At 49.4% G+C, this 20,678-nt stretch overlaps 1 protein-coding gene across 3 annotated transcripts in view; it reads right to left on the reverse strand.

Moving 5' to 3' along the window:
* Positions 1-20,678, reverse strand: part of STK10 (serine/threonine kinase 10) — an 83,777-nt gene that overhangs the window by 28,422 nt on the left and 34,677 nt on the right. For 2 of the 3 annotated variants that reach the window (XM_006138128.4, XM_075900253.2), the window contains exons 3-4: positions 5,471-5,519; positions 2,073-2,222 (exon numbers count right to left, since the gene is read on the reverse strand). In XM_006138128.4, coding sequence (XP_006138190.3) covers positions 2,073-2,222; positions 5,471-5,519 — 199 coding nt within the window. Of the gene's footprint in view, positions 1-2,072; positions 2,223-5,470; positions 5,520-6,021; positions 6,214-20,678 lie in introns of those variants that run through there. The other variant, XM_075900254.2, reaches the window with a different exon arrangement.

Below are 20,678 nucleotides of genomic sequence, written 5' to 3' on the forward strand. Positions count from 1 at the left end.
GAAGAAACACTTTAGCCTGCACTAACCAACTCAATAAGACTCCTCCAAGCAACTTCATACTCCAAGCCCCTAACTGCCAGAAGCTGGGAGTGGATGATGGGAATGGAGGGATAAAATGCCCTATTCTGTTCATTCCCTCTGACGCACCTGGACTGGCTAGTGTTGGAAGCTGGGATAGGTAGCCCACTGGTCTGACCCAGTGTTTGTCCAGTCCCATGGCTCAGACAGTGGTGGAAAAAACCCCAGCTGCCTCCTGTGCACTTGGGACTTCACACTTGCTGCGCTCCTCCTCCCTTCCTCATTCCCTCCCTCCCAGCACTTTCAGAGGAGCTGCAGATTGCCTGACTTGCGCTCTGTCCCCACTTCTCCCTCACCCTCCCAGAGCAGGAATGCCACAAATCAGATGGGAGGGAGGGGGAAGAGCAGGTTAGTGCAGGCTCTGGTGTGAGAGAGGCACGTGGGGGAGGGGAACAGATGGGGCCAGGTCTAAGGGGCCACAGGTGGAAGGTGAAAGAGGGCCACTCATGCAGTCCACCTATCATTCCCGGTTGCCCCTCCCTGCTCTAAGAGATCATCAGTTTTTGTCTTATTCCAGCCCAGCCCCACCTCTGTGGTTCTTATTTTCTTTGGAAGATTCCTTCCTCCATCCCATGATCTATCCCTTAAAGGAGAACATAGAAAGGCCAAATGACTCTCAGCTGCAGATTGAATGTGGCTCAAGCCACTGAAGTTTTAAATGGGCACCTGTTGCCTGTTCACTGGTTCCCATGTGATGAACTGGACCATGTTGCAGTTCTGTTCCCAGATAAGTCATAAAAGCCACTTACCCTCCACCTCCCATCACTACCAACACCATTATCCCTGCTGACAGCCTCAAGAGAGGCCTCTGTACAGTACGGGTTGGGCTGCACAGCCTGAATTGACTCTCCTTCCTAGGAAGTAGAGGGAGGTCATCTCAATTCAGTCTCCCAGCACGTTGGCAAAGCACTCTTGAGGGAAGCTTGCCCTGCTGTGTGCCAGGCCTGCTCTGTGGCTACAGGAATTAGTGCAATCTCCAGCACTTCCAGTCTGGCACCTCATTCCAGCACGGATATTCTCCTGGGAAAGGGGAGACCATGCAATACTGCTCTGTACAAGTTTCACACCCAATACTGGGGCATTCCTGTAAGGTGTGAAACTGACACAGGGCAATTCAATTAACAGAAGACTGCCCGGGCAGGAGACACACACCCTAAACATAACGCAGCCCTAGTCCTTTCCCTGTTGCGACCAGGACTGCATAACAGCAAGAACATCTAGAACCTTTTAGGCATGGGTTGGCACCACGGGGCTGGAGAATTCATAACACACAATCCAAAGCCCGCTGCCTGACCCCGAGTGACTGTTCAGCAAGTCAGCGTGTGACACCCCTGCTGAAGGCGCTCAAGTGGAAGCCCTAGTGAAGCAATTTCCTGAAGGATGAGCAAGCCAGACCAACACACCCTCTCTGCAGGAAGTCCTGTTACATGGGAGCTGATGGGAAAGAGAGAGACATGCTCCCCTTCCTCATTTCCAGCTCTCATTTGCTCAGCTGCCAAACCTGAGCTTCAGATTAAGGAAAATCTACAGGACAGCATGTTTCTAACATGGAGTTGCAGTCATGGCATGCTGTAGGCAGCTGGCATGGCTCATGCAGCACCCTTTGTAATTCCTTCCAACAGTCTTCCTTTCATTCCAGTCTTCTGCCCCAGGAGTGGGTAGAAACCTTCCCCAGCATCTTTACTTCCAGCAGGCATTAAGTAGACTCAGATAAAGCATGCTGGCTAGTTTCACAGCTGCCCTACTCACGCTGGAGAGATATTTTGCCTTTGAAACAAAACTTCAGGCTGACTTTTTCAGACGTACCAACCACCAAGGCTTCTTACCACGTGGCTTGTAAGAGACTGTGAGCAGTGGCTAAGAGTTTATTGCAATAGAGTCACAAGTACAGTCAAGCTGCTCTGAGGAGACTGACTTGCCACCAATTCAGAATTAGCCACCTAGCAAACATGTACCCAGCTTCTCGCTCTGCAGCGCCCCAACTACTCGCTCACCGAGTTTAATATCTCCATCCTGGGTCAGAAGTACATTGCCTGCCTTTAAGTCACGGTGGATGATCTTTTTACTGTGAAGGTAGACAAGAGCCTCCAACATCTGGCGGCAAATCACTTGAATCTGGGGTTCCGTCAGACCTCGATCCAACTCTGTGGAGAGACAGAAGTTAAACCAAGAGGGGAGTAGAGAGGGTTCACTTGAGCAACAGAGGCTGCCTCTGTATGGCCACTATACATCTGAGACCCCCACACAAATCTGAGAAAGTCAATTCCCTAAGCTCACAGCCCAATAGTCCCATCTGCTTTCAGAGCTGGTGCTCTACTGAACCTTCTCCCCAGTGCACATTTTTTAGCGAGACTTTCTGGTTACAGGCTCATCCTTTGTGGAAAGCATCACTCTCTGAATCTGAACAGAGAGGGTCTAGTTTCCCTCCTTGAGGGCTGGACAAATGTATTCACCACTGGGACACCATGGAGAGAATAGGCCTGAAATCTAATGGCAGGAAACACCAGAATCTTCATTAAGATACTGATTTGCACACCAAGGCCCGGGGACTGGCATCAGTAGGACTGGGAAGAGGCGCAGGGAGAAACATGCACGGAGTGGTGCCAGGCCCAGTAATCAGTCACGTGCATAATTCACACACATCCGTTGGCCCAACTGTAATTCCAGCTGCCTTCTATTTCTGCAGCTCATGGGGATGCCCAAGCTGCAGAGTTCTGCTCCTTCACACTCTACCCCACCCCAAAGGCTCCACCTCTGCAAACCATCTATCTCCACATGGTTGAGCCCTCAGTCCCTCTCCCGACCCAGCCTCCTTGTATTAAATCTTCCCTCTCCACCCAAGGCTTAGTAAAACTGGACAATCCGGGGACCAGCAAATCCAGGCAGCTGGAACAGATGCATGTGTTTTCCAGGCAGCTAGAATAGCCTATTGTACATTAAAGGAGGACTGAAAGAAACTTATGTTATGTAGGACAGCCAGTCATTCAAAGCCAAGGAACTTAAACGCAGACCCAGAGAAAAGATGCTGGCTCAGCTGTTTTGTTTTCCTCCTTTTTCTGCCTCCCTCTTTCCTTCAGTAACTCAAAGCTGATATTTGCAGTGACTCTCAGCTGAGAGCACGGCCAAACAAGGCTTTCCACTGTACATCTGTTCAGGAGCAGGCTATCAAGCCGAAGACAAAACTTAAATGGCCATGATTTCCCCTCCTCTCTTGTTTTCCAGATCAGCTCTGCTGTTAACTTAGAAACTTAGACTCTCTTGGGACTCATTTACTAACATGGGCAGCAGGTTCTCTGGATCCCCAGGCATCTATTTAATATAGCCTGATCCTGGCAACAATGGAACTGGCTTGTATGCCAGGCCAGTCAGGAGTTCATAATACCAGTTTCCTCCCTCCTCCATTTGAAACCAAATCCTCTGCAAGGCTGGCTGTCTCCGAAACAGGAGATACCAGGCCTGACGAGATAGGAGTCTAGTGCCTCAAGAGACTTAGCATCCATGATTTCCTGTCCTGCTGGGACCCACCATTCAGCTGGAAAACTCGACCATAACAAATCTACACTACAGCCCCAGTCCCACGAGTGCAGATACACAACAGAGAGTGCATCATCCCTTCTCAAGCAGGGGCCCTCATCTCCGAACCTGGGTGCCAGGCTACCATGGACAGTACAGCAGATTTGGACACCACAGCAGAACACTGCAGTTCTTTAGACAAGGTTCCTAATTTAAGCACAGGGTTCCAATTTGTAGAGCCCCTCCCAAATCCACAGATATCCATGGGTATCTGCATCTGTGGATGTGGCTCATTTTTGCAGATGCAGATGTGGCTGCAGATACAACATTCTGTATCCGTGCAGGGCTCTACTGATTTGTAAACTGGGAACTGAAAGCAACGTGCCTGGGCTGAGCACACTTTTGCAGGAGAAAACAGTCAGATTTTCATGACCTCCGGGAAAAATCACCCTGGGGAAAGTGACGGAAGCGGCAGTTGTGACCTTGTCCCACAGTCTCCAGATGAGCAGAGACCAGGAGCACTGTTCTCCAGCTGAGGCAGAAGGGGCCTTTTTTCAACAGAGACTATCTTCACGTAGGCTAGTACAGTGCCCAACACAATGGGGCTGTAATGCCATTTGGGGCGGCTGGGTACAGCTGCAGCTCTAGCCAGATCAATACGCTCCATGGCAATCAAAGGCCTTGGAGGAGTCAAAATGGTGGTTTTGTGGCATTAATGTAAGTCTCAGTCTACCCTAATGTTATTGGTTTCAATGGATTAGTGATGATAGGGATGGAAACAGATTTGTTGAGCCTCAGTGTCAGTAATGCCCAGATTAACAGCTGGTGGGCTTTCCTTAGGAGCATCATGTGATCCAGCACCCCTAACAAACCTCCTCCAGCAGAAAGGCACCCATCCCTCTAAAAATCACCAAAACAAGGAGCAGGCCTGTGGCACCTTAAAGACTAACAGTTATTGGGATACAAGCTTTCGTGGGCAACAGCCCACTTCGTCAGATGCACAAACGCCTATGCCCAAATCAGAGGTCTCCAACCTTTACACACCCAAGATCACTTTTTAAATGACACAACAAGCCAAGATCTACTGCCCCGCCCCTTCCTTGAGGAGGGGAGCCCCAGTGCGCTCCTCCTTTCCCCTCTCCTCTCTTCCCCTCCCCCCCGAAACCCCAGCACACGTCTTCCTCAGGGACTCCTACCTCCTCCTGGCACGCCACAGACCTGGAAGAGGGGAGCAGGCAGCGCACTTCCGGAAACCCCGGAAGTGGCGCGCAGCTGCCAGACTTCCCTCCACCCCGCAGGAAGCTGGCACTACCTCCATTTTCGGAGGCAGGTAGTGGGGTTTCTTGGGGGTGGAGGGAATTGGGGGACCTCAAACACCTCACGATCGACTAGTCAGTGACCATGGGCCCAAATAAATCGGTTAGTCTTTAAGGTGACAACATGGCTACCCCTCTAGTACTTTTAAAAAAAAACAAAAAAACAAAAAAACCACACACCAACCTGGTTCCCATGCCTTGCCAAGACTGAACAATCTACAGGCCATGCAGCAAAATGCCTCAAGTTGCTAGGAAGATGCCCAGAAATTGCCATAACTCAATATTTAACCTTACTCTGCACGCAGACTATGGAAGAGAATCAGAGGCTCCATGGTTAATGCTACAGCAGGGTTTCTATTTAGAGTTACACAGAAAACGATGACACGGTGCCCTACAAAAGCCAGGCAAAAAGCCACAGGGTGGTGGTGGTGATGTCAAGTCTGCTTTTAAGGAGCACAGGAACATGACATGGAGAGGGGGCGCCCTACATTCCCAGGGGCGCCGATTCCTCACTCTCCAACATGTTCCTAGTGAAAGTAAGGATATTGATTTGATGCACTTACCTAGCATGACAGCATCCACTGCCCCACCAGGGCAAAACTCAATCATGATCTAGCAAAACAAAGAGAAAGGGGTTACAATCAGTTAAACAGATCTGAAACCTGTATCCGAGTATAGCCCACAAGTCAGGGAAAAGGGAGCCAAAGGGCTTGTATTGGTCCCCACCTTGCTCCTGACACAAATAAGGCTAGCTCTTGGTAACACTGCACATCTCAGGTTTATTCACCACTCTCGCAGCAGCACAGAGATACTCAGGGGCTTGTTAGCCAGCTTCATTCCTGATCCTACACAACCGCAAGTTCTGCATGTGCCGTGTGCTGCTGGAGTGAGAGATCTCACAAGCCATCACGGGGCAGAATCCACATGGTACTATGTTGTTCCCGACAAAAGGTGCATGCACACAGCGCGCCTCCCTCTAAGAACTTCCCTGAAGTCCCCACAGCCCACAATCTGAGGAAGCGACACAGAGCTTTACTTGGCGACAGTGAACAGGAAGTTCTCTTATTATTAGACTGAAATACATGGGAATCAAAGCTAGCCTAGACCCTCATACCTGGAGGCCCATCTGGAGCAGCCTTAAGGTTTCAGTTCTGTCTTCATGTTTGTTTACAGCTTTTGACTGCAGCTGGAAGAAGGGACTTTTCCGGGACTGTGGACTTGCCAACAGGAAGAAATAGCCATCATAGCAGAGAGCTGACGTGTTTGGAATTACTATGTAACTTTTTTTTTTTTTTTTTAAAAGGGCTTTTACATTTGGTTTTGCTTGCTCCATAATTAGCAGAAGCGACAAGGAGTCCTGTGGCACCTTATAGACTAACAGATGTATTGGAGCATAAGCTTTTGTGGGCAGAGACCCACTTCGTCAGATGCATGACCAAGTGGGTCTCTGCCCACGAAAGCTTATGCTCCAATACATCTGTTAGTCTATAAGGTGCCACTGGACTCCTTGTCGCTTTTGCAGATCCAGACTAACATGGCTACCTCTCTGATATAAAATCAAGAGACAGATGCTAATTATGTATGTGACTTGAGAAAAAAAACACATTTCAGTTCAGAGCTGTTGTCATCCTCTGCAAAGTCTTCGTTACATAGTAAATCCTCCACAGTGAGAGTATCGGCTGGTATCCCAGCATCCTCCTTGCACTTCCTCACCGGCCTTCAAGGTGGAGTCTTAGAAAGTTGGTGGATCCTTCTACATTGCTCAAGGATATGAAAAAGTCATACCCCTAGAGACATAGTTAAGTCGACCTAAGCCCCAGTGTAGACAGCACTGAGTTGCTGAAAGAATCCTATCCTTGATCTAGCTACTGCCTCTTGGAAGAGGTGGTTTTACTCCAGCGATGGAAGAACCCCTTTCTGTCACTGCCATGTTTCTAGCATAATAGCAGTCACTGTGGCTTCATAATTAATCTGCTGGGATAATCCCCGCTGAAGAACCAGGCCCTGCCCCCAACTGCTCTGTGGGGTGAAAGAAGACAAACCTCTCTCAAAGCTGCAGGCAGGCTAGCTCTCCTTGTGCTGCAGATGGTGCTTGTGGAAAGTGCCAGCAGAAGCCATGTGGATACCCTATTGCCATGCAGGATGCTAAGAGGCTTTCCAAACTGACTGGCAAACACTAATATGATTGCACTCTGACTAGTGATTTATTCTTCACTGTGAGGAACAAAAACCTCTACTTAGCAAGATTAGGCACAATAACTGATTAGTGAAGTTTGAGATTACAGTGCTAGAGGATCACGCAGCTGCCTGCACCCTTCAGGAGATCCCAGGCAAAGAGACTGCAGCATCTTTGGAGACTAGGCTGAATCAAATAAGGCCGCTTTGCTGTGCGTTAGAAGGGGAAATCACATCCAGGTTGGCGAGTCCAAAATTTGGGCCACCCAAGCCCATTGGCACTGGTCTGCAGGCTGCCTGGATTCCACTAGGGATGTTAAATTTCGATTAATCGAATAATCGATGGGATTTCCATCGACTATTCATTTAGTCGATAAGGACTCCAGCATTCTGTCTTTGTAATGTACAAGAGCCCCAGCAGGGGCTTTTATGTATTTAAAAAACTGAAACGCTGTGGGGAACCTGGGGCCAGCAGGGAGTCTCATTGACCCCAGGCTCCACACAGGCACTTCTACTTTGAAATGTACAAGAGCCCCATTGGGGGGGGAGGGAGGGCAGGGGAAGAAAACAGCTTTTGAGCCGGCTCCCTCCAGCACTTCTCTCTTTTCCTCCTTCTTGCTACCTTTGTGACAGAGCAGCAAGGGGGGAAGCAACTAGTCAATTACATCCCCAATTTCCACATCCCTGCCTCCCACCCCCATCCAGCTCAATGAGGTGGCTTCAAGCTAAGGATGTTAAGTAACTGTTAACCGACTAGTCGAGTAGTCAATGGAATTTCCATCGACTACTCAACTAGTTGATAGGGACTTCTACATTCCTCCTTTGAAATGCACAAGAGCCCCCACTGACATTGAGACCGCCACGTGCAGCCTGGGGCCAAGCGGGAAGTCCCCCTGACAGTGTGCTTTCTGTGAAACGCACAAGAGTCTGCAGCAGGGGCTCTTGTGCATTTCAAAGAGGCAGCACAGCAGGGAGCCCAGAGTCAGCAGGGGACTCAGAGTCTCTGTGCTGTGCTGGCACTTTGAAATGCCACGCGGAGCTGGGGTCAGCCGTGGGTTCCGCCAGCATTTCCCTAGAACCCAGGGTCAGCTGCAACTGAAATGCTGCACTGAAGCCTGGGATCGAGAGTCCTCAGCTATGCAGCCTTGCCACTTTGAAGTATTCCCTCCCCCCCCTTTGCTGCCTCTATCTGACGGGCAGCGGAGGGGGGGAAAGGGAGGGGAGAGAGGGCAACTGACTAGTCCATAACATCCCTACTTCAAGCACCTTCCTTTGAAAAGAGCAGCTTTGCACCAACAGCCCTGCTCCTGCTTTCGGGGCAGCCTAGCGCCCACAGTTTGCATTCACTGCACTCAGGAGCTGCACCACCTCCCTGTGCCCCCACCAAAACCTTTACTGCTAAATGAGGTTCCTCTTAATGCCCCCTCCCTGCACACTCTATCCTCACATGCACCAGCTGCCTATGCATTCATGCAACACAAGTGGACTCAGGAGAGCAGAGTCTGTTTTTGAACTTTCAGGGGCTGAACTAGGGGTATGGGAAAATACCTTGTACCATAAAACCACACTGATGGTATCTCTTCATGTCCCACTGCCATACAGGGGAGTAAGGGCCAGTGATTACTTTGAGGACAATGACCAAATAAGCTAAGTCCTCTTGTAGAGGAGCCAAGCATTTCACGCTGTATGGAGCCAAGCATTTCACACTGAGGCAGTACTAATCCACACCACTTTGGGGAACAACGCTCTTGCAGTTATAAAGCACAAGATGGGGACTCAGGAGGTTGGGGTTTAATTCCCAGCTTTTCAAATGAGACACTGTGCAACTTGGGCCATCACATCCCACTCCTTTTGCCTCAGACTGCACAGGTATGTGCTGGAAAGAACGCTTTCTGGTTTCCAAGATGGCATGAGGTATAATTCCATTGGTCTCTACAATGCTTTGATCTCCTCAGACTGAAGGTGTTATAGAACAGTGTTTCTCAACCTTTTTTATATAAAGTACCCCTTTAAAAATTATAAGTACCCCCCGTGCCTACAGTTTTCAGACAAATTATGAAATTTTTGGGTGTAAAAAGTAAAAAAATAATAAAGCTCTGTAAAACACAAACATTCAGTTTTCTCCAAGTTTCAGTTGTGTTGACGTAGCCCCCAGACTTCTATCGAGTATCCCTAAGGGTATTCGTACCACTGGTTGAGAAACACTGTTATAGAACATAACAGCCATGATGGATCAGACTACAGGTCTCCCTAGCCCAGTGTCCTGTCTGATAGTTGCCAATGGCAGGTACCCAGAGGAAACGAACAGAACAGGTAATCAAGTCCAATCCCCTCTGTGGCCCATTCCCAGATTCCGACAAAACAGAGGCAAGGGACACCATTCTTGCTAATAGCCATTGGTGGACCTACCCGCCATGAATTTATCTAGCTTCTTTTTTTGAACCCTCTTATTCCTTGGCCTATATAACATCCTCTAGCATAGACTTCCACACATTGAATGAGCATTGTGTGAAGAAATACTTGCTTTTGTTTTGAACCTGCTGCCTATAACTTTCATTTGGTGACCCCTAGCTCTTTTGGTACAAAAAGGAGTAAATGCTTCCCTACTGACTTTCTCCACTCCAGATCTCGGTCATCTCCTCCTCCCTACCCCCCCAATCAGCGCTTTCAAGCTTAAACATACCATTCATAGTAACCTCTCCTCATACAGAATCTACTCCATCCTCCTAAGCATTTGTGTTACTCTTTTTTGAACTACAGAAAGCCGGGGTACAGCTGTGCACCTTACAATCATTTTACATAGAGCCAGCTAGTATTCAGTGGTGACCAAGGAAATTACACGGGACAAAATGAGAGCTCCAAAGTACCTGCTTCAGGAGTAGACAAGTTAGTCTGTGGACTCCCAGTGAGAAGCCACCAACATGCTTTCTGCTCTGTGCCACAAGATTCTAGCCACAAGCAAGCCTCTATGGTTCCTGGTTTGGGAGCATCCCTGTTTACTTTTGCACTTCGAATTCTCTGAAGCTGTAAACAGCAGAGGGCAGAGCTCAAAGACGAGATGAGTGATGTTAAACTGGTTCCCAGACCACCTTCCTACAGTGTTACATCCCTGTCTGAATCATTTAAGATCAAAATACTCTAAAGCATCCTCCCTTGAAGGTGAGTGTCAGAGAGCCAGTCAGCTGATTTAGATGGGAAGTGTCATGGGGGGGAGGGAACGGAGGTAGAAGGAGGGGGGAGATGCAGCTCCCCAAAGTTACTTGGAGATAGTACAGTGAGTAACTGTTGTTCTATAGCTTTGGCCTAGAAAGATTAAGAATTTGTATGGGGAAGGGGGGTGGGAATGAACCTAGCTCTGTTTGGATCAATATTTGATGTGTTTGACCTTTGCAAAACTTCATTTTGGTTTACAATATGAGAAGGGGAGAAGGCAGAGAAAGCCAGGAAAGTTAATACATCTGAAACACCACAAAGAGGCTGAGCAGAGAGAGAGGAGTGTGTGGAGGAAGAGAGCCAGAAAATAGGAATCTGTAAAGTTTATATATATATTAATAAATAATAAAATAATAATAATAATAACACACACACACACACACACTCACCCAGGCAAAGATGCTAACAAATAGCTAAATGTTGGGGCCTAAACATCTAGAAAGTAGTTGCACCCCATTTATCCCTGAAAGCCAAGTTTAAACAGTCCAACTCTCAGTCCCAAATACATGAAGTCCAGTGACCTGAGTTCATCTTTTAGTGCTGGTCACATTATCCCACACATTCCAGCCCGCAGAACGCAGTGTTGCAAAGCGCACACACACAGTCAGTCAGTCAGAGTCTCTCTCCTCTCCCCTCTCTCCCCCCCCCCCCAGTCTGACACAAATAAAAACCCACGCATCATCACTATTAAGCTGAAGCCACGTCATAAGCAAGTCCTAGATGTCAGCTGCAACTATGACTCTTGGACCTGAAGCCATGAAATGAGACGGGGTTGAAAAAGGTGGCTAAAAGCGGGATTTGGACATTATGCAGACAGCCTCATGGGATTTAAAGCACAAAGGGCAACGGTCTCTCAGTTGTTCACAAGCCATACAGGGCAGGCACCCTGGTGGTCTGGCTTAAAGGAGGTTCTGGGCAAGTTTAGACAGTGATAAAAAGAATTGTTGACAACAGTCCATGTTTCTGCACACTGATTATGCCTGTAACTCATTAAAAGATTTTGGCTACAGATTAACCCTTCGCTCAGTTCTATTTTCACCTGCTTTGAGAAGCTAGCAAACTGTACTGTATTTTCTATCAATGTCACCCAGCAACTCACAGGTAGCTGGATACCATCTCACTTCATGAATGATGAGAACATTAATACCCTGTTTGATGCCATTTGCTCCTCCCAGCACTGTGTCATGCTGACCTTTCTAGATATCATGTCCTTCCCATCCCGGTTTATAGAGGCATGTCTCCCCTTACTTCTCCCCATAGTGAAAATGTAAATAATAATTCAAAGGTGGGGAGAGGGGGAAGAGGAGGAGAATCTACTAACTATTCATCCTGCTCTCACCCAGGCTGCAAGATCTTTAGAATAGGGACTGTGCGCGCTGAACAGTACAAAGCACATGCCTGGCACTTAACCCTTCAGTCACCAGCAATGGATAAACCTAGGACTGGGAAGGCAAGCCCTCAACTCTTCCCCTTCTGTCCAAGGGTGCCGGTGGGAGCCAAGCCCCCCCTCTACTGTCAGAGAAGGCCCCCAGCCTACCCTCCCCCTTCCAGCAGGCAGTGCAGGGCCCCAGCCTTCCCAGCTGCAGTGCACAGGGAGAGCAGGTCGTGTGCAGCCCCAGCCTTCCCAGCTCCAAATCACGGGAATGGTGGGTGGCCCCAGCCTCAGTACAGCTGAAGCCCAGGCAGACCCAGGAGGCTGGAGAAAGCCGTGCTGAAGTTGGGGGGAGGGGAGTCTGGTAGTTTGGGAAGGCATCACCTTCCCCTGCCTCTGCTACCCGCTGTCTGGGCCTTCAACAACAGGGTATTGCAAAAGGTCCAATATACCAGGATTCTAGCCACACTTATAGGCTGCAGACCTAAGATTCAACATGAACTGTCCAGACATCTGCAGGGAATAGCAGAAGCCAGCGGGTGAAGCAGCACAGTATTCTACACAGTAGCCACTCAACATTTACAACGGCTGGCTAGCACAGGCCTCGGTGCTGCTAGGACGCAGACCACACCGCCTTCTAGCGTGAAGATGGAGCCAACAAAGCCCATCCTTCCCCCCCCCCATTGGGAGGTCTCACCTCAAGAGGCGAACCCGAGTCTGGGCTGGCTCCTTGGAGCAGTTAAGAGAGGGGCTTTGACAAATATCCTGTTTATAATAATCTGTTCAGTGCAACAAGTTCAGGACTTACTTAGCAAAGCCTGCTGAGCCCCTCTACAGGTCCCAGCTCCACAAAGGAAGTTTTGCTTCAACAATAGCTCCCACCCCACACACACACACACACTTCTGTCAAACTATTAAAGCAGTGACAAGTCTGCTGGAACACGTTCTTCAGTCTTTACGACTGTAGGCTGTAAGTGCAGCAGCACCCAACTACAGGCAGTCCCCGAGTTACGCGGATCCGACTTACGTCGGATCCGCAGTTACGAACGGGGCCGTCTCCCTGGTCTCCAGCAGACCAGGGAGTGGAAGCAAAGCGGCGGAGCACGCGGGCAGCGGACAGCCCAGACGTGTCTGGGCTGTCCGCTGCCTGCGTGCTCCGCCGCTTTGCTCCCTGTCCCCCTGGTCTGCAGGCCAGGGAGACGGGGAGCAAAGCAGAGCAAAGCCGCGGAGCCCGAGGGCAGCAGGACAGCCACGGCGCGTCTGGGCTGTCCCGCTGCCCCCGTGCTCTGCAGCTTTGCTCCTGACGCCTGTGGTACAGCAGCTGGGGCGCTGCCGGTTGGTCCCGTAGCACCGCTCTGGGCGCTACTGGACCAACCTGGCAGCACCCCAGCTGCTCTGCCCCAGGCGTCCTGATTCAGCCACTGCTGGTCAGTTTCAGCAGCGGCTGAATCAGGACGCCTGGGGAAGAGCAGCTGGGGTGCTGCTGGGTTGGTCTAGTAGCGCCGAGGAGCGGCGGCGCTACTGGAGCAACCCAGCAGCACCCCAGCTGCTCTGCCCCAGGCGTCCCCAAGTCAGCCGCTGCTGAAACTGACCAGCGGCTGACTACAGGAAGCCCCTGCCCCGGGCTTCCTGGAATCAGCCACTGATCAGTTTCAGCAGCAGCTGACTTGGGGATGCCTGGGGTTCTTAAGTTGAATCTGTATGTAAGTCAGAACTGGCATCCGGATTCAGCCATTGTTGAAACTGATCAGTTTCAGCAGCGGCTGAATCTGGACGTCCGTTCTGACTTAGATACAGATTCAACTTAAGAACAAACCTACAGTCCCTATCTTGTACGTAACCCGGGGACTGCCTGTACACACAGTATCTGTATTCATTTTCATCACTAAGGCTACTGTAGACTACAGGGTTTTTGTGCAAAAACCTGTGGAGCATCCACACCTCCAGCATGTTTTTGCGCAAGTAAATTTACAGTAAATCAAAAGAACAGAGGGGTTTTTTTTTTTTGAGGTGTAGGTATTCCTCTTTCTACAAGGAATAACTCCTTTTTGCACAAGAGTTCTTGCCCAAAGAGGGGTGTGTGGACAGGCAACAGGGGGGTTTTGCGCAAAAAGAACCAACCGAAAAAAGCACAAGTGCTCTGGTGGCTATTCTGTGAATAGCAATCAGAGCTTTCTTTTGAGAGCGCGTCCATGCAGTCTGGACACTTCCTTGCACAAAGGGCATTCACCTGGGGAGCACAGGATGGTGGGTTCAAGTCCTGCCCAACCTGGGAGCAGCTGGACATCCAACGCAGGCTGCCCCAGGGATGGAGCTGGCTCTTGCATTTGGAAAGCAGGATAATGGACGCCCTGAAGGTAGGAAGGTGGGGTGGACTCTGGAGCGGGCTTGAGTTCTGTCTCCCCTCAGAGTGACCAGACAGCCAATACAGGATAAGAGACCTTCTGAAAGCAGGAAGGTGAGCGCTCTTTCATAGTGTGGATGTGCTCTTGCGCAATAAGTTTTTGCGGAAGATCTCTTCCACAAAAAGCCAGCAATGTAGAAATCACAGGGACCACCGACACAGTGAGTCAAAAGAAATCTCTTTATTGAAAGTGCAACTAGCACAGTCTCTTGTCTAATCCTGGCACCAGATCCTACAATGCAGGCATTTGCCCCCACCACCTTTACCCCTCTCCCCCAAATTACTTACACACACACACACAGCAAGAGACTATTTCACACTCTTCTAGCCACTAGCGCCGTTGATAGGTTGCAGCCAGCTGAGCAGGATGCTGTAGAGAAATGCCCCCAGCACTAATCTAGTTTTCAGCATAATGGAAGAACTAAGCTGCACCAGGAGGGTTATTTTTCTCGCCCAGAATCAAGCACAGGGACACAGCCCATCTTTTTATAGTCACAAAGGAGAACAGCCTCATGCTCCCAGACCTTGCGACAATAGTCAGGCACCTTTCATGTGGGAGACCTTATCACTGTACTTGTTGGTGCCAAGCAAGAGCCCTCCTGCACCTTTTCCTGTGCCTCTGGAAAACTCCACTGAAGCAGCAGGAAGGGACGAATCCACACTCCTTCCAAGTTTTTTAAACTGCTGCCCAGCACATGTCCCTCCCCTTGCTCTTGGCACAGCCAGACAGCAGTTGTGTTTGTGCACAAAGGACTACAAGAGGGACACACATTTCCCATATGGTAGCACTTGTAGCTGTGTTCTTGGTTTGCTCCTTCCCAGGAAAAGTAACTCTGGGCATGTAAAGAAGGCCAGCTGGGCTTTCCCTCTCATTACAGCCCCACTAGGACACTTCAGGTTTGGTCACCAAGAAGTCAGAACAACCCTCATTGCCTAAACGCAAAAAGTGAACACATCCAAGTTTCCAGAAAAGCTGATGAACACAAATCCCAGTGTCAGGCCCAGGCTTGCACATTTCCAGGAGTTACTTAAATTTTTAATACAGGGATTCTGACTCCTCGTACATGTTTGTTGAAGTCACTATTGAGCTCTGAAGAATAAACATTCCCTGAGGGCAAACGTCTTTTCTGCCTTTATCACAGATTCTGCTGGAAGCTACAGTTCACTGAGGCCCTGACAAACATTTTAAAAACGTTTTGCTGACCTCAAGTCACGGGTAAGGCCAGGCGCTCCCCAAAAGCAATGTCACAGCTAAGAGTAAGCTGGGATTTTTCTCACCAACCAGCCACTGCATTTGCCCATGCAGAATAGGTGTGGAAAAGACTGGATGGAAGAAGTTGGGGGAAGAGAAGAGGCCTGCCAGAGGGCTTACAACGCAAAGACCTAAACCTGAAAGTCATCAGGCATGGTTTCTGGTCTCAGATGAACTTTCCTTCCTTTTCATTCACAGAGCTCTCCTTTACCCCCCTCCATCAACCTGCAGAATAGGAAGTACATTTCTTTATAAATAGCTTTTAGTCTTGCTCTTCGGAGAGCCCATTTCACTCAAGAAGAACTTTTTTTCTAGGTGTATTTAAACAAAGGGCGCTCTCGGTCTAAGGTTTGCACTATACAGTGAAAGTTCACATGGCAAGGGGCAGTGGATGTCTCTGAACTACCACTAGTTGTTGCAATTAAAGCTGCATTAAATGAAGAAGGCATGCCTCTAAAGTAAGCCCTCTTCTTGCCAGCCTGGAGGCATGAAGAATCACATAAGCCTATGAACTGAGCATCCCTGTGATCTCAGAGGCGGGGGGGGGGGAATCCCTCCCCAGGTCATGGATTAGCCATGGTGGCCATTCAAGACTCAGGGAGAGCCCAGAGTTAGAACAGCTGCAGCCCTGCTGAGATGCTAGGCTTATCAGCAATTATATCTTTGTGCTGAACATTAAACAGATTATTGCTTCTTAACAGCGATGCTGCTCCGGAATGTCAAGGCTGCTATTAGATGCTCCAAACTGTGCAAGGGAAGTGACAGCAATGTTTTAAAGTTCCAGGTCATCTCCCTTCAGTTAAACATTCATTATTGAGCTGTTTGCCACTCCTGGGTGCTGAACTGTGTGTATCCACAGGCATGAATTCTCATCCCCAGCCACACTGGCTGTTCAGCAGTAGCTTCCTCCCCACAAACGTGCTGAGGTTTTAACTTTTATTGCTAAGCAGTGGGCTGCTTTTCACACCATTTGACTACAGCAAAAACCATAAGCAGCAGCATCGGCAGCTGTGCATGCTGGGAGGAGCAGGGTTTGAGGCAGGAGAAGGCTGTGCCCCACTCCCACGCTCTTTGCTTACTTCTGCCAGGCCTATGTGGGAAGCTGACGATCTCCTCATGTCACACAAGCAGAAAGTGCCCTGGGCGCCATCCCTTCACATTAGCCATCCCATGTGCGACTGTCAAACTAATTTATCTAGCAGACTGCGAAGTGCCAGCATTCCAAGGGCTAATTTCTTGGGAAAGGGGAAGCACTTGAGGCAGTGGAGGGGTGGCGTGGGGGGGAGGGGGGGGGAGAAGAGAAATGAGGCACAGTGCAGAGAATCAACTGGTGCAGCTACCTGCTGATTCATTACCCCAGCACAGAATGCGAGCAGGAAGCACACAGATGCTGTGTTTGGTTGTGATGGGCGTGGAGGAAAGAAATGGAACTTGCACATTTACAAGTTCCTGCTGTTGAAACTAGGAACCACCCCACCTGCTGTAGAACGTACTTAACTTAGATCAATACAGAATTCAGACTGAACAAATTCCATACTTTTGGCCTTCCTGCCTCCTATGAATTCCCACAAAGCCTGCGCCTAACATCCCTAGTAGTGGCAAGTTAGGTCTCACTGTTAGGCTAGTTCCCACCCCAGTTTCCCCTCTCCCAACCCAACCTGCAGCAATGCAGCTACACTTCAGTAGCAGATATGGACTTTTTTTTGGGGGGGGAAAGGAAACCAAGTAGCAGGGATGGTGAATGGGAGGGGGCAGGGAAGAGGAAGAGACATACACTCAATAACAATGTGTGTGCACGCGCGCACATGCACGCGTGTATATATCATGACCTCCAGCTCAGCAGCTGTCTCAGCCTGGAAGGCATTCACTCTTATTTCCTGTTGTGTGTCAAAAAGCAGCAACTATGCTGCTTTTACAGCCAGATAGACTGATCTCCCCTAGACACCCTGTTGCTGTTTGAATGGATGGAAGAGGGTGATCAATTCCTCCAGCCCTGCAGGAAGTTTAATCACACCCTATTTCCAAGTCTGCTTGAAACGATGAGAATTTTCAGTTATGGGCCAGGGTAGCATTTCTTCAACCGTGTGGCTGCTGCTACAGCCCCAGCAGAGGAGTCTCTCTCCTCTTTCCCAAGTTACCTCCATCAGAAATATTTTCAAGGAGGTCTCTGCCTACAGCAGAAAGGCCAAAATTCTCCCATGTGTTAAATGAGGAGCACAGGAAGCCCTCGGAACTGCGTTGCCAAGCAGGCTGCTGCATTCTGAATGCACTCAAGACTTTTTAGATTCAGTGTCTGCCTTTCTAGCTACCAGGCCCAGCAATAGCCACATGTCACCAGTAGTTTCGGCTCTTCCATGTGTAGAAGCTTAGCTGCCATGAGAAAAGTGGCCACGCAGCAGCTGTTCATTCTTGTCAGCACTGTGCACTGAGGTAGAGCACCACTCACGGATTTGGAGGGGGAGGAGAGGCGAGTCAGGAGCACATGGTACTGTGGTGTGTTGGTAACAAAGCATGTTCGGTGGTGCAGATCTCAACAGGAGCAGAGGTTTCCTGGCATGCATATCACCCGCTTACTGGAAAAGAGGAAGCAACACAGAAAAGAGCAGCAGGCCCCATGATTCGCAGACTTCTACTATGCAGTGCTGAGTCAGTCGGGGCCGATTAAGGAATCCGGATTTCAGCACTTATGCTTTACAGCAGCACAAAAAGGTAGATAGGATTTTCTCGGGAGTACAAGGTAAGGGGGAGGGGGCATAAACTACCTCAAAAGCGTCTGGTGTCATAGGGCAGAACAGATAACGGAGCCCTAGATTAGAGAGCATGATGGAGGGGGGAGGGGAGAGAGGAAGGATCTGAAGAATGGTCAACAGGGATTTCCATCTATTCAATAAAAATAGACTTTTGGATTCCAAAGTGTCAGGAATGACCCTGGAACAGCCTCTTCCTGGGCCGCTGCCCAGGAGAGATTCTTCCCATGAACAAGCTGTGGATGAGGGGGGGCCTTAGAACGCCGCTTTCCAGCAACAAGATACAAAGTACAGTTCTGCTCTGAAAAACAACTTCCTGGGTGCACGTGTCAGCCTCCCTCCCTGCCAACATCAGCCACTAACATCTGCATCCCTTCACGCTCATTAGCACCACAGAGCCAGCAAAGCTGAGCGAGAGCAGGAATTTCCCCCTCCTTGTGTACATCAAGCTGATAAACACAAATTCGTGAAGAATATACCCATGCCCAAGAATACACACTTGTGAACACACAAGTCATGTCTGCGTAACCCCAAGTCCCTAATTTCAGCAATGTTGTGCTGGAAGGAAGAAGCCCAGCTTGACTCAGAGTCCAGGCTGCATTTGCAGGGATGGCACTGAAAACATGAACATGAACTAAGCACATGTTCTGAGAAACAAGGGACAAGAAAACCCCACAGGACCAGAGTTAATGTGGTGTCACTGTTCTGAGTACAACCTCTACGCAACATGGGGGCAATGCCTGCTTTAACTGTCTCCCTTCCACTGTAAGGGGATGGAAAGCAGGCAGGCTAATAATATACAAGGGAAAACACAAGTAGTGTCAGCTTGGGTGAAAAACCACAAGTCAGGCTCTGTTGATTACATTTCAACAGCCCACTGGCATTAGGTAACACTCCGTTGGTTGCCATGGCAATAATCACCCCATCATGGGTGAAGTCCTCCCATTTTCATTTCTAACAACCCAGTTCCTCTCACTGATTACATCATCTATGACTAACAAAGTCACCCCACTAGCTTCAGCAAGGGGGGGGGGAAGAAGGAAGCAGATTCAGGGTGATAAAAATCCATTCAGTCCCTTCACACAAGTCCCCATCTATCTCAAAAGGGGACTGGAGGCTCTTCCACACTGGGGTTAAGCTACAGAAAAAGCAAGTACAGGAGTCCAGCTGCAAGCCTGGCACCACCCCTGTGAAAGTCATGGCCTTTGGTCCACTCCTCCTGCCCTCCACCCAACCATCCTACAATGCAAACACTTCAGACCACAAGTGTCCCCAGCACTCTGGGTGCAGCATGTAATCGTTTCCCCTCCCACACTTCCCTGCTATACATGAGGCTGGAGGCATCCACCCCACCTTTAGAACAGTAGCCTCTGTGTGAACTATCCCAACCCACGGAAAACATTTCCTGCCTTAGGTGCAAGATAGAATCTCCCTTCAGAGCACCCAGCCCAGGAAAGGATCGTGTTTCCTGGCAAGGCCCTCACACAGAAAATGCTGGCAGCATCTCACCACCTGAGGTATTCGGGTCAGCAGCAGCAGCAGGAGGGGCTCACAGCAGACCAGACTCCAGCAGGCTTCTCTGCGAGGGGAACCTCTACTAACTTTCCCCTCCAGGCTTTGCACAGACACGAATCAGCATCTCTTTCATCCAGCCATCATGCTCTTTCAGCATCCATTGGGAGAGGCTGGGTGGCACTGGCCTGATGGGAAGCAGGTTGTTTTCCAATCAAGGAGAGTTCACACCATCTCTAGAGTAGTTTGGACTTGACTGAACACTTTCAATACACAATGTTTGAGGGAAGTTTCTTCCCCTGGATTTGGGTTCTGATGCCAGAGCAGGGTTAGCAATGTAAAAGGGGAAGAGAACAGCCTTACAGAGTTGATAAGCTCCAGCCCTCTGTTCTTATTTTAGCACACCAAGTTTAAAGGAGATTCAAAAGCAGGCAATATAGCCTGGGAGATTCCACAGTTACTTTGCACCCCCATAAAGCAAGGTTTGCTCTTCACTCTTCTGCCCTCTGCATACATAGGGCTTCACATATTTGCATTATGGTATCATTAAAGGCCTCAATCCAGGTCAAGGCCATATTATTCTAGGTCATGTACAAAATTCAGTAAGGGACATTCCTTGCCTCAGAGCTCAGTCCAAACCCAGAGAAGCCAGGTACAATAATCTTCAGAGGTTCTAGCTGTGGGCATGGTGGGGCTGCTAGCGGCTGAGGATATGAATCTCCAATGGTGCCAAAGCCCTTATATTCCCCCTCCCCACCATAGTGGGGGAAGCCCCCAGTCCTGCAGACAGAGAATAGGGGTCTCTATGGGCTATGCTTTAACTGTAAGAGAGCTGCATGTAAATTGGGAGCTGTGGTTTAACAACCCCTGGCCTATGTAGAGGAGATAACACACAAGATGAGGAGCAAACAGAGAAATAGGGACTTGCCCTAGGCTGCTCAGCAGACCTGGAATCAGACCTGGTGGCAAAAGACCTGGAATCAGAATCCTGAGCTCCTCATGGATGACCTACTGTTCTACTCACTGGTCCACACTGCTTCTTTAAAGCTTGTACATCGAGGAAGGTCAAGGCCAGTTCTATTCACTGGTGCTGATG

The sequence above is a fragment of the Pelodiscus sinensis genome, chromosome 16 (assembly GCF_052426305.1).
Source record: "Pelodiscus sinensis isolate ZL-2025 chromosome 16, ASM5242630v1, whole genome shotgun sequence".
NCBI classification, from domain to species: Eukaryota; Metazoa; Chordata; order Testudines; family Trionychidae; genus Pelodiscus; species Pelodiscus sinensis.